This window comes from Oncorhynchus kisutch, unplaced genomic scaffold (genome assembly GCF_002021735.2).
Source record: "Oncorhynchus kisutch isolate 150728-3 unplaced genomic scaffold, Okis_V2 scaffold4044, whole genome shotgun sequence".
Classification (NCBI taxonomy): domain Eukaryota; kingdom Metazoa; phylum Chordata; class Actinopteri; order Salmoniformes; family Salmonidae; genus Oncorhynchus; species Oncorhynchus kisutch.
In genome coordinates this window covers 22586-36738 of record NW_022265989.1, presented here as the reverse complement: position 1 = coordinate 36738, position 14153 = coordinate 22586, and the positions used below count along the sequence as shown (strand labels likewise).

The 14153-nt window shown below is 46.2% G+C and overlaps 1 protein-coding gene across 1 annotated transcript in view; it reads right to left on the bottom strand.

Annotated features, from left to right (window-relative positions):
• Nucleotides 1–14153, bottom strand: part of LOC116373424 (leucine-rich repeat serine/threonine-protein kinase 1) — a 49035-nt gene that overhangs the window by 13837 nt on the left and 21045 nt on the right. Inside the window, exons 5-7 of the mRNA XM_031822006.1 lie at nt 10325–10519; nt 6669–6820; nt 1819–1936 (exon numbers count right to left, since the gene is read on the bottom strand). Coding sequence (XP_031677866.1) covers nt 1819–1936; nt 6669–6820; nt 10325–10519 — 465 coding nt within the window. The remainder of the gene's footprint in view (nt 1–1818; nt 1937–6668; nt 6821–10324; nt 10520–14153) is intronic.

The following is a 14153-nucleotide window of genomic DNA, read 5'->3' as shown; positions in this document are numbered from 1 at the left end:
AAGGAGGCCTACTAACCTGACTCAGTTACAACAGCTCTGTCAGGAGGAATGGACCAAAATTCACCCAAAACGTTTGACCCAAGTTAAACAATTTAAAGGCAATGCTACCAAATACTAATTGAGTGTATGTAAATGTCTGACCCACTGGGAATGTGATGAAAGAAATAAAAGCTGAAATAAATCATTCTCTCTACTATTATTCTGACATTTCACATTCTTAAAATAAAGTGGTGATCCTAACTGACCTAAGATTAAATGTCAGGAATTGTGAAAAACTGAGTTTAAATGTATTTGTCAAAATACATGTTATATTTGAGATTCTTCAAAGTAGCCACCCTTTGCCTTGATGACAGCTTTGGTTGAGAGAATGCCAAGAGTGTGTAAAGCTGTCATCAAGGCAAAGGGTGGCTACTTTGAAGATTCTAAAATCTAAAACATATTTTGATTTGTTTAACACTTTGTTGGTTACTACAGGATTCCATGTGTTATTTCATAGTTTTGACGTCTTCACTATTATTCTATAATGTATAAAATAGTAAAAACTTTTGATTGGTACAGTACACGCACGATCAGACACTTACAGAAACTAAACGTATACAGATATACATCATCTACTCAAGGTGGATAATGCTATAAGCTTCCATTTCATGGGCAGAGCAATACTTTCAAAATTTTGCCAACACAGGTACTAATTCCATAAGTACCTGTGTATTCTTGGCGGTTCCCAGTGACACTCCCCATACATGTTATCACTAGACTTTACACTGCCTCACCAGGTAACATGACAGGTTAGACTAGAGATGAACATACTTATGGTATGGTGAGAGCAATTGTACTGACATGGTGTCAACATGTACATTGGTTACATTATGAAATCCACCTAAGAAGGCTAATGGCTTTACGTCTTTTATGTCATGCTGAGTTCCATTGTGACAGAGGGCTATGTAAACTGTAAACTTGCAATGTAAATCCAGTGTTAAGGATAGTTTGGCCAACCCCACCCCCAGTGTTAGTGATTGTTTGGCCAACCCCACCCCCAGAGTTTATGTAAACTCACATTTAAGTCAACTGTCAGATGCAAAGAACATGTATGAATAAATATAAGTATTCTATTCTAATGTTCATAGGAAACCCAGTGTTAGTGATTGTGAGGCAAACCCCAACCCCAGTGTTAATGATTGTTTGGCCAACCCCAACCCCAGTGTTAATGATTGTTTGGCCAAATCCAACCCCAGTGTTAATGATTGTTTGGCCAAATCCAACCCCAGTGTTAATGATTGTTTGGCCAACTCCAACCCCAGTGTTAGTGATTGTTTGGCCAACTCCAACCCCAGTGTTAATGATTGTTTGGCCAACTCCAACCCCAGTGTTAATGATTGTTTGGCCAACTCCAACCCCAGTGTTAGTGATTGTTTGGCCAACTCCAACCCCAGTGTTAATGATTGTTTGGCCAACTCCAACCCCAGTGTTAGTGATTGTTTGGCCAACTCCAACCCCAGTGTTAGTGATTGTTTGGCCAACTCCAACCCCAGTGTTAATGATTGTTTGGCCAACTCCAACCCCAGTGTTAATGATTGTTTGACCAACTCCAACCCCAGTGTTAATGATTGTTTGGCCAACTCCAACCCCAGTGTTAATGATTGTGAGGCAAACTCCAACCCCAGTGTTAGTGATTGTGAGGCAAACTCCAACCCCAGTGTTAGTGATTGTGAGGCAAACTCCAACCCCAGTGTTAATGATTGTTTGGCCAACTCCAACCCCAGTGTTAGTGATAGTTTGGCCAACTCCAACCCCAGTGTTAGTGATAGTTTGGCCAACCTCTGTGGCGGTCCATAAGGTGTTATCCATCTTCATCTGACAGCTCAGCCTGGTTCCTGGACACGGCATCCTCTTCACCTCTACCTGACCCGTCTCTATGTTCACCACACTGTAGTTCCTATAAGACAACACACATTCACTACCACACTGTAGTTCCTATAGGACAACACACATTCACTACCACACTGTAGTTCCTATAGGACAACACACATTCACTACCACACTGTAGTTCCTATAGGACAACACACATTCACTACCACACTGTAGTTCCTATAGGACAACACACATTCACTACCACACTGTAGTTCCTATAGGACAACACACATTCACTACCACACTGTAGTTCCTATAGGACAACACACATTCACTACCACACTGTAGTTCCTATAAGACAACACACATTCACAACCACACTGTAGTTCCTATAGGACAACACACATTCACTACCACACTGTAGTTCCTATAGGACACACATTCACTAGCACACTGTAGTTCCTATAGGACAACACACATTCACTATCACACTGTAGCTCCTATAAGACAACACACATTCACTACCACACTGTAGTTCCTATAGGACAACACACATTCACTACCACACTGTAGTTCCTATAGGACAACACACATTCACTACCACACTGTAGTTCCTATAGGACAATACACATTCACTACCACACTGTAGTTCCTATAGGACAACACACATTCACTACCACACTGTAGTTCCTATAGGACAACACACATTCACTACCACACTGTAGTTCCTATAGGACAACACACATTCACTACCACACTGTAGTTCCTATAGGACAACACACATTCACTACCACACTGTAGTTCCTATAGGACAACACACATTCACTACCACACTGTAGTTCCTATAAGACAACACACATTCACAACCACACTGTAGTTCCTATAGGACAACACACATTCACTACCACACTGTAGTTCCTATAGGACACACATTCACTAGCACACTGTAGTTCCTATAGGACAACACACATTCACTATCACACTGTAGCTCCTATAAGACAACACACATTCACTACCACACTGTAGTTCCTATAGGACAACACACATTCACTACCACACTGTAGTTCCTATAGGACAACACACATTCACTACCACACTGTAGTTCCTATAGGACAATACACATTCACTACCACACTGTAGTTCCTATAGGACAACACACATTCACTACCACACTGTAGTTCCTATAGGACAACACACATTCACTACCACACTGTAGTTCCTATAGGACAACACACATTCACTACCACACTGTAGTTCCTATAAGACAACACACATTCACAACCACACTGTAGTTCCTATAGGACAACACACATTCACTACCACACTGTAGTTCCTATAGGACACACATTCACTAGCACACTGTAGTTCCTATAGGACAACACACATTCACTATCACACTGTAGCTCCTATAAGACAACACACATTCACTACCACACTGTAGTTCCTATAGGACAACACACATTCACTACCACACTGTAGTTCCTATAGGACAACACACATTCACTACCACACTGTAGTTCCTATAGGACAATACACATTCACTACCACACTGTAGTTCCTATAGGACAACACACATTCACTACCACACTGTAGTTCCTATAGGACAACACACATTCACTACCACACTGTAGTTCCTATAGGACAACACACATTCACTACCACACTGTAGTTCCTATAAGACAACACACATTCACAACCACACTGTAGTTCCTATAGGACAACACACATTCACTACCACACTGTAGTTCCTATAGGACACACATTCACTAGCACACTGTAGTTCCTATAGGACAACACACATTCACTATCACACTGTAGCTCCTATAAGACAACACACATTCACTACCACACTGTAGTTCCTATAAGACAACACACATTCACTAGCACACTGTAGTTCCTATAGGACAACACACATTCACTACCACACTGTAGTTCCTATAGGACAACACACATTCACTACCACACTGTAGTTCCTATAGGACAACACACATTCACTACCACACTGTAGTTCCTATAGGACAACACACATTCACTACCACACTGTAGTTCCTATAGGACAACACACATTCACTACCACACTGTAGTTCCTATAGGACAACACACATTCACTAGCACACTGTAGTTCCTATAGGACAACACGCATTCACTAGCACACTGTAGTTCCTATAGGACAACACACATTCACTACCACACTGTAGTTCCTATAGGACAACACACATTCACTACCACACTGTAGTTCTTATGAGACAACACACATTCACTATCGCAGTTTCTAGAACACACACACACACACACACACACACACACACACACACACACACACACACACACACACACACACACACACACACACACACACACACACACACACACACACACACACACACAGTAGTCCAACAAGTCATACCGAGACAATACACACCATTTAACCGTGTTACCCTGACACAGAGTTAGGACAGTATTCAATCTTTCTCCTTCTTCCCCTGGAGGAGTAGTACCTGCTGACAGTTATCATGTCATTCTCATGGTCGGTTCCCATGCTGGAAGCCCTGGCGCAATACCTCTATGAGGGGGTATTAGAATTACAAAGGATCTCTATGTTAACAGCAGGACAGCTGCAGGCAATAGCAGTCATTAGCACCACCTGTATGGAGCGATGAAAGCTGCCTTTATCGTGGTGAGATTATCTCCCAGTCCCAAAGCACACACAGTCACACACAGTCACACACAGACACACACAGTCACACACAGACACACACAGTCACACACAGTCACACACAGTCACACACAGACACACACAGTCACACACAGACACACACAGTCACACACAGACACACACAGACACACACAGTCACACACAGACACACACAGACACACACAGACACACACAGTCACACACAGACACACACAGTCACACACAGACACACACAGTCACACACAGTCACACACAGACACACACAGTCACACACAGTCACACACAGACACACACAGACACACACAGTCACACACAGACACACACAGTCACACACAGACACACACAGACACACACAGTCACACACAGTCACACACACAGACACACACAGACACACACAGACACACACACACAGACACACACAGCCACACAGTCACACACAGACACACACAGTCACACACAGACACACACAGTCACACACAGACACACACAGACACACACAGACACACACAGACACACACAGTCACACACAGACACACACAGACACACACAGTCACACACAGTCACACACAGACACACACAGACACACACAGTCACACACAGTCACACACAGACACACACAGACACACACAGACACACACAGACACACACAGTCACACACAGACACACACAGTCACACACAGACACACACAGACACACACAGTCACACACAGACACAACACAGTCACACACAGTCACACACAGACACACACAGTCACACACAGACACACACAGTCACACACAGTCACACACAGTCACACACAGACACACACAGACACACACAGTCACACACAGTCACACACAGACACACACAGACACACACAGTCACACACAGACACACACAGTCACACACAGACACACACAGTCACACACAGACACACACAGTCACACACAGACACACACAGACACACACAGACACACACAGACACACACAGGCACACACAGTCACACACAGACACACACAGTCACACACAGTCACACACAGACACACACAGTCACACACAGTCACACACAGACACACACAGACACACACAGTCACACACAGTCACACACAGACACACACAGTCACACACAGTCACACACTAAAGAGAGCAACACTAAAGCAATTACTTTCCACCTGGGAACAGTATGTATGTGTGTGTGTGTTACTCTGAGAGGCATGTGCACAGTATGTATGTGTGTGTGTGTGTTACTCTGAGAGGTATGTGCACAGTATGTATGTGTGTGTGTGTGTTACTCTGAGAGGTATGTGCACAGTATGTATGTATGTGTGTGTGTTACTCTGAGAGGTATGTGCACAGTATGTATGTATGTGTGTGTGTTACTCTGAGAGGTATGTGCACAGTATGTATGTGTGTGTGTGTTACTCTGAGAGGTATGTGCACAGTATGTATGTGTGTGTGTGTGTTACTCTGAGAGGTATGTGCACAGTATGTATGTGTGTGTGTGTGTTACTCTCAGAGAGGTATGTGCACAGTATGTATGTGTGTGTGTGTGTGTTACTCTCAGAGAGGTATGTGCACAGTATGTATGTGTGTGTGTGTTACTCTCAGAGAGGTATGTGCACAGTATGTATGTGTGTGTGTGTTACTCTCAGAGAGGTATGTGCACAGTATGTATGTGTGTGTGTGTTACTCTCAGAGAGGTATGTGCACAGTATGTATGTGTGTGTGTGTGTTCTGCCTCCTCTGCTCTTTATGAGACAGGAGTGTGTGTGTGTTACTCTCAGAGAGGTATGTGCAGAGTATGTATGTGTGTGTGTGTGTTACTCTCAGAGAGGTATGTGCAGAGTATGTATGTGTGTGTGTGTGTTACTCTCAGAGAGGTATGTGCACAGTATGTATGTGTGTGTGTGTGTTACTCTCAGGGAGGTATGTGCACAGTATGTATGTGTGTGTGTGTGTGTGTGTTACTCTCAGAGAGGTATGTGCACAGTATGTATGTGTGTGTGTTCTGCCTCCACTGCTCTTTAAGAGACAGTCCAAGCATGAGCAGCTGAAATACACCCTCAGATCCTCAGGAAGTCTCTACACTGAGACTGTTTGTGCCAGGAAAACCTCTGAAATCAACACAAAGAGAAACCAACCTGTCATCCTTGTCCCCGTCCCAGAACACAGCGCTGTGTCCCTGCAAGTGAGACAGGAAGAGCTGGGAGTGTGTGTCACAGGCCAGCAGGTACTTCAGACATGGGAAACTGGGCTCCTGCATCTGCCTCACACACTGCATGGCCAGGGGCCTCTGGATCAAGAGAGAGACACACAGTCACTATGTCATACTGTAAGCCAGGGTTCCCCAATTGGTGGCCAATGGACTGGTGATTTTATCTTAGCAAAAAGAATGTTGGACATAAAAGACTGTAAAAACACCAAATCAGCCCCAAGCCCCATTTTGAAAATGTAAATCAGTATTCCCATGCATAATAGAGAGAGATTTATTTGACCTTTATTTAACTAGGCAAGTCAGTTAAGAACAAATTCTTATTTTCAATGACGGCCGAGGAACGGTGGGTAAACTGCCTGTTCAGGGGAAGAACGACAGATTTGTACCTTGCCACCTTTTGGTTACTAGTCCAACGCTCTAACCACTAGGCTACCCTGCCGCCCCAAAGATATAAGATACTGTATATAAAAATGTATGTGGACACCCCTTCAAATGAGTGGATTCGGCTATTTCAGCCACACCCATTACTGACAGATGTACAAAATCCAGTACACAGCCATGCAATCTCCATAGGGAAACATTGGCAGTAGAATGGCCTTACTGAAGAGCTCAGTGACTTTCAATGTGGCACCGTCAAAGGATACCACTTTTCCAACAAGTCCATTTCTGCCTTGCTAGAGCAGCCCCGGGCAACTGTAAGTGCTGTTATTGTGAAATGGAAATGTCTAGGAGCAACAACGGCTCAGCTGTGAAGTGGTAGGCCACACAACCTCACAGAACAGGACCGCCGAGTGCTAAAGCGTGTAGCGCGTAAAAATAGTCTGTCCGCGGTTGCAACACTCCCTACAGAGTTCCAAACTGCCTCTGGAAGCAGCGTCAGCGCAAGAGCTGTTCTTTAGGAGGTTCATGAAATGGGTTTCCATAGTCGAGCAGCCGCACACAAGTCTAAGATCAGCATGCCACGCGTCGGCTGGAGTGGTGTAAAGCTCGCCTCCATTGGACTCTGGAGCAGTGGAAATGCATTCTTCGGAGTGATGAATCACGAGTCACCATCTGACAATCTGACGGACGAATATGGGTTTGGCGGATGCCAGGAGAACGCTACCTGCCCGAATGCATAGTGCCAACTGTAAAGTTTGGTGGAGGAGAAATAATGACTGGGGCTGTTTTTCATGGTTCGGGCCCCTTAGTTCCAGTGAAAGGAAATCTTAACGCTACAGCATACAATGACATTCTAGATGATTCTGTGTTTCCAACTTTGTGGCAACAGCATGAAAATGCCCCTTTGCACAAAGTGGTTTTCGAGATCGGTGTGGAAGAACTTGACTGGCCTGCACAGAGCCCTGACCACAACCCCATTGAACACCTTTGGATGAATTGGAACGCCGACTTCAAGCCAGGCCTAATCACCCAACATCAGTGCCCGACCTCACTAATGCTCTTATAGCTGAATGGAAGCAAATCCCCACAGCAATGTTCCAACATCTAGTGGAAAGCCTTCCCAGAAGAGTTGAGGCTGTTATAGCAGAAAGGGGGGTACCAACTCCATATTAATGCCCATGATTCTGGAATGAGATGTTCTACGAGCAGGTGTCCACATACTTTTGGTCATGTAGTGTATAAGGGATCGTACACAAATGTAAGTAAGGTTTGATATTATTACGTTTTAGTCAAATATTATATCTGTTTGGGCTTCTTGTGATAAATTTGAAGTCTACAAATTATTTGTAATTATGTTTACGGCCCCCTGACTATACATTTAAGAAAAAAAATCTGCTCATGGTTGAATCTAGTTGATGATCCTTGCTGTAAGCCACACAGCATTATAATATCAGTTGTTAATACACATCTAGATGTATGAAAGATAGCATGATATCATTATAGTGGTGCGGATGAGTCATCACACTTTCCTCTTTAAAAAGAGCATATTCAAGCCAGCACAGCTTGACTTACTAGTGTGAATATTGGCGTCCCAGCCCACAGCCCCTCACCTTCTCAAGCTTAGTGTCCCAGCCCACAGCCCCTCACCTTCTCAGGCTTAGTGTCCCAGCCCACAGCCCCTCACCTTCTCAGGCTTAGTGTCCCAGCCCACAGCCCCTCACCTTCTCAAGCTTAGTGTCCCAGCCCACAGACCCTCACCTTCTCAGGCTTAGTGTCCCAGCCCACAGCCCCTCACCTTCTCAGGCTTAGTGTCCCAGCCCACAGCCCCTCACCTTCTCAAGCTTAGTGTCCCAGCCCACAGACCCTCACCTTCTCAGGCTTAGTGTCCCAGCCCACAGACCCTCACCTTCTCAGGCTTAGTGTCCCAGCCCACAGACCCTCACCTTCTCAGGCTTAGTGTCCCAGCCCACAGCCCCTCACCTTCTCAGGCTTAGTGTCCCAGCCCACAGCCCCTCACCTTCTCAGGCTTAGTGTCCCAGCCCACAGCCCCTCACCTTCTCAGGCTTAGTGTCCCAGCCCACAGACCCTCACCTTCTCAGGCTTAGTGTCCCAGCCCACAGACCCTCACCTTCTCAGGCTTAGTGTCCCAGCCCACAGCCCCTCACCTTCTCAGGCTTAGTGTCCCAGCCCACAGACCCTCACCTTCTCAGGCTTAGTGTCCCAGCCCACAGACCCTCACCTTCTCAGGCTTAGTGTCCCAGCCCACAGACCCTCACCTTCTCAGGCTTAGTGTCCCAGCCCACAGACCCTCACCTTCTCAGGCTTAGTGTCCCAGCCCACAGACCCTCACCTTCTCAGGCTTAGTGTCCCAGCCCACAGCCCCTCACCTTCTCAGGCTTAGTGTCCCAGCCCACAGCCCCTCACCTTCTCAGGCTTAGTGTCCCAGCCCACAGACCCTCACCTTCTCAGGCTTAGTGTCCCAGCCCACAGACCCTCACCTTCTCAGGCTTAGTGTCCCAGCCCACAGACCCTCACCTTCTCAGGCTTAGTGTCCCAGCCCACAGACCCTCACCTTCTCAGGCTTAGTGTCCCAGCCCACAGACCCTCACCTTCTCAGGCTTAGTGTCCCAGCCCACAGCCCCTCACCTTCTCAGGCTTAGTGTCCCAGCCCACAGCCCCTCACCTTCTCAGGCTTAGTGTCCCAGCCCACAGCCCCTCACCTTCTCAGGCTTAGTGTCCCAGCCCACAGCCCCTCACCTTCTCAAGCTTAGTGTCCCAGCCCACAGCCCCTCACCTTCTCAGGCTTAGTGTCCCAGCCCACAGCCCCTCACCTTCTCAGGCTTAGTGTCCCAGCCCACAGACCCTCACCTTCTCAGGCTTAGTGTCCCAGCCCACAGACCCTCACCTTCTCAGGCTTAGTGTCCCAGCCCACAGCCCCTCACCTTCTCAGGCTTAGTGTCCCAGCCCACAGCCCCTCACCTTCTCAGGCTTAGTGTCCCAGCCCACAGCCCCTCACCTTCTCAGGCTTAGTGTCCCAGCCCACAGACCCTCACCTTCTCAGGCTTAGTGTCCCAGCCCACAGACCCTCACCTTCTCAGGCTTAGTGTCCCAGCCCACAGCCCCTCACCTTCTCAGGCTTAGTGTCCCAGCCCACAGCCCCTCACCTTCTCAGGCTTAGTGTCCCAGCCCACAGCCCCTCACCTTCTCAGGCTTAGTGTCCCAGCACTCGATCATCAGGCCATGCAGACAGTGGAACTGGACTTCCTCTGGGTGTCCCAGGGTGGGACGGATCCCTTTAGACAGCTTCTTAGCTATCTGGAGCTGGTGCTGGCCCAACGCAGGCCTACAACCTGACAGCAACTCATACACAACCATCCCATACGAGAACATATCCACCTGAGAGAGTGTGTGAGAGAGAGAGAGAGAGAGAGAGAGAGAGAGAGATTGATTTAATATGTTATCCACAGTGTACATAACATTAAGAATACCTGCTCTTTGTGTATGTGTGCCATTCAAAGGGGGAATGAGCAAGACAAAACATCTACGTGCCTTTGGACAGGGTATGGTAGCAGGTGCCAGGGACACCAGTTTGTGTCAAGAACTGCAACACTGCTGGGTTTTTCACACTCAACAGTTTCCTTGGTGTATCAAGAATGAATTTATTGCCTTACCTCACCTCATTTGCACACACTGTATATAGACTTTTCTACTGTGTTATTGACTGTATGTTTGTTTATCTCATGTGGAACTCTGTTGTTTGTGTCGAACTGCTTCGCTTTATCTTGGTCAGGTCACAGTTGTAAATGAGAACTTGTTCTCAACTGGCCTACCTGGTTAAATAAAGGTGAAATAAAAAAAATGGTCCATTATCCAAAAGACATCCAACCAACGTGACACAACTGTGGGAAGCATTGGAGTCAACATGGGCCAGCATCTCTGTGGAATGCTTTCCACACCTTGTAGTCCATGCTCCGACGAATTGAGGCTGTCTGAGCACAAAAGGGGGTGCAACTCAATATTAGGAAGGTGTTCTGAATGGTTTGTACAGTCAGTCAGTAAGGCCGTGGTCCTCGGGGTCAGAGAGGCTACAGGTAAGGCCGTGGTCCTCGGGGTCAGAGAGGCTACAGGTAAGGCCGTGGTCCTCGGGGTCAGAGAGGCTACAGGTAAGGCCGTGGTCCTCGGGGTCAGAGAGGCTACAGGTAAGGCCGTGGTCCTCGGGGTCAGCGAGGCTACAGGTAAGGCCGTGTTCCTCGGGGTCAGAGAGGCTACAGGTAAGGCCGTGGTCCTCGGGGTCAGAGAGGCTACAGGTAAGGCCGTGGTCCTCGGGGTCAGAGAGGCTACAGGTAAGGCCGTGTTCCTCGGGGTCAGAGAGGCTACAGGTAAGGCCGTGGTCCTCGGGGTCAGAGAGGCTACAGGTAAGACCGTGTTCCTCGGGGTCAGAGAGGCTACAGGTAAGGCCGTGGTCCTCGGGGTCAGAGAGGCTACAGGGAAGGCCGTGGTATATTCTCTATGGTACATTTTTATAAGGCCTCGTCTGTCATCAATCTCTATCATTGGTATGAAAGGGGAAATCCAATGTCGCCAAAGAAAATATGGGTTGTTGAATATTATACTATTATATTACACACTATTTATGTATACCCTGTTTATAGATTAGTTAAGGACACAGAATGTCTGGTATTCCATCTCTCTGTTTTCCCATTTTACTCTCGCCATCTCTCTCTCTCTCGCTCTTTCTCCATCTCTCTCTCTCTCGCTCTTTCTCCATCTCTCTCTCTCTCTCGCTCTTTCTCCATCTCGGTCTTTCCATTTTAATCACCCTCTCTTTCTCCATCTCTCCATCTCTGTCCTTCCATTTTAATCACTATCTTTCTCCATCTCTCAGTCTTTCCATTATGGTCAATCTCTCCATCTCTTCTTGCAGCATTACAATAACTACATCCTGAAACCTCATTTGAAGTTAAATCAAAGAGGAATCCAAAAAGGATTAAAGTATGGCAGGAGGGACATGATTGGCTGAGAACAGCAGAACAGGGTCAGTGTATAGGCAGGAGGGACATGATTGGCTGAGAACAGCAGAACAGGGTCAGAGTATAGGCAGGAGGGACATGATTGGCTGAGAACAGCAGAACAGGGTCAGCGTATAGGCAGGAGGGACATGATTGGCTGAGAACAGCAGAACAGGGTCAGAGTATAGACGTGAGGGTTTAACAGCAGAACAGAGTCAGAGTATTGACGTGATGGTTTAAAGACACCTCTCACTTTCCTATGAGAGGATGCTCAATCGAGTTGGAGAGTTAAAGGAGATTTAACTCCCTAGAAAAACAGTCAAACCAGTGTGTGTGTGTGTGTGCGTCAAACCACTTAAAAGCCCTGCTAAGCCAGCCCAGACCCCCTAGAGAGAGTGGAGCCCAGAGATGGTAGACTGCCATGTTGGAAAGGCTCATTAAAATGAGGACATACAAGCCCATAGGATTAAAGTACACAGAGACAGAGTTGGTTGGTTGGCTTCATACCGTAGTTGGCTAATTCATGGTTGACTAATACATCAGAGTGGGAGTCGATTGCCAGATGAGCAACCACAGAGGGAGAGTTAATTGGATAATTAATATCAGGACGAGAGATGATTGGCTAATGAGCAGAAAAAGCTGGAGCTAATTGCCCACCTAACCAACACAGAGGGCAAGTTGAGTAAATTCCAGTACACTATAGAATATATTCCACAAGAAACCTGGCATTTACGGGAACACTTCACCTCAGACGGGTAGGCTATGGGACATTACTGTAGGTCCAGTACAGTCATACAGGCATGAGGGAATGGATGCCTTAGTCATAGACGTGGTAAATGATACACTCTACATGCTGTATGGACACATAGTTTAAAAATATAGTACCCAGACATCCTGCACAGTAAAACACACACACACATCTCCTTACATTTCACTTACAGCAGCACACACACGTTACTAATCAGACACACGTTACTAATCAGACACACGTTACTAATCAGACACACGTTACTAATCAGACACACGTTACTAGTCAGACACACGTTACTAATCAGACACACGTTACTAATCAGACACACGTTACTAATCAGACACACGTTACTAAATCAGACACACGTTACTAATCAGACACACGTTACTAAATCAGACACACGTTACTAATCAGACACACGTTACTAATCAGACACACGTTACTAATCAGACACACGTTACTAAGTCAGACACACGTTACTAATCAGACACACGTTACTAAATCAGACACACGTTACTAATCAGACACACGTTACTAATCAGACACACGTTACTAATCAGACACACGTTACTAATCAGACACACGTTACTAATCAGACACACGTTACTAATCAGACACACGTTACTAATCAGACACACGTTACTAGTCAGACACACGTTACTAATCAGACACATGTTACTAATCAGACACACGTTACTAGTCAGACACACGTTACTAATCAGACACACGTTACTAATCAGACACACGTTACTAATCAGACACACGTTACTAAATCAGACACACGTTACTAATCAGACACACGTTACTAATCAGACACACGTTACTAATCAGACACACGTTACTAATCAGACACACGTTACTAATCAGACACACGTTACTAATCAGACACACGTTACTATCAGACACACGTTACTAATCAGACACACGTTACTAATCAGACACACGTTACTAAATCAGACACACGTTACTATCAGACACACGTTACTAATCAGACACCCACGTTACTAATCAGACACACGTTACTAAATCAGACACACGTTACTAATCAGACACACGTTACTAGTCAGACACACGTTACTAGTCAGACACACGTTACTAGTCAGACACACGTTACTAATCAGACACACGTTACTAATCAGACACACGTTACTAGTCAGACACACGTTACTAGTCAGACACACGTTACTAGTCAGACACACGTTACTAATCAGACACACGTTACTAATCAGACACACGTTACTAGTCAGACACACGTTACTAGTCAGACACA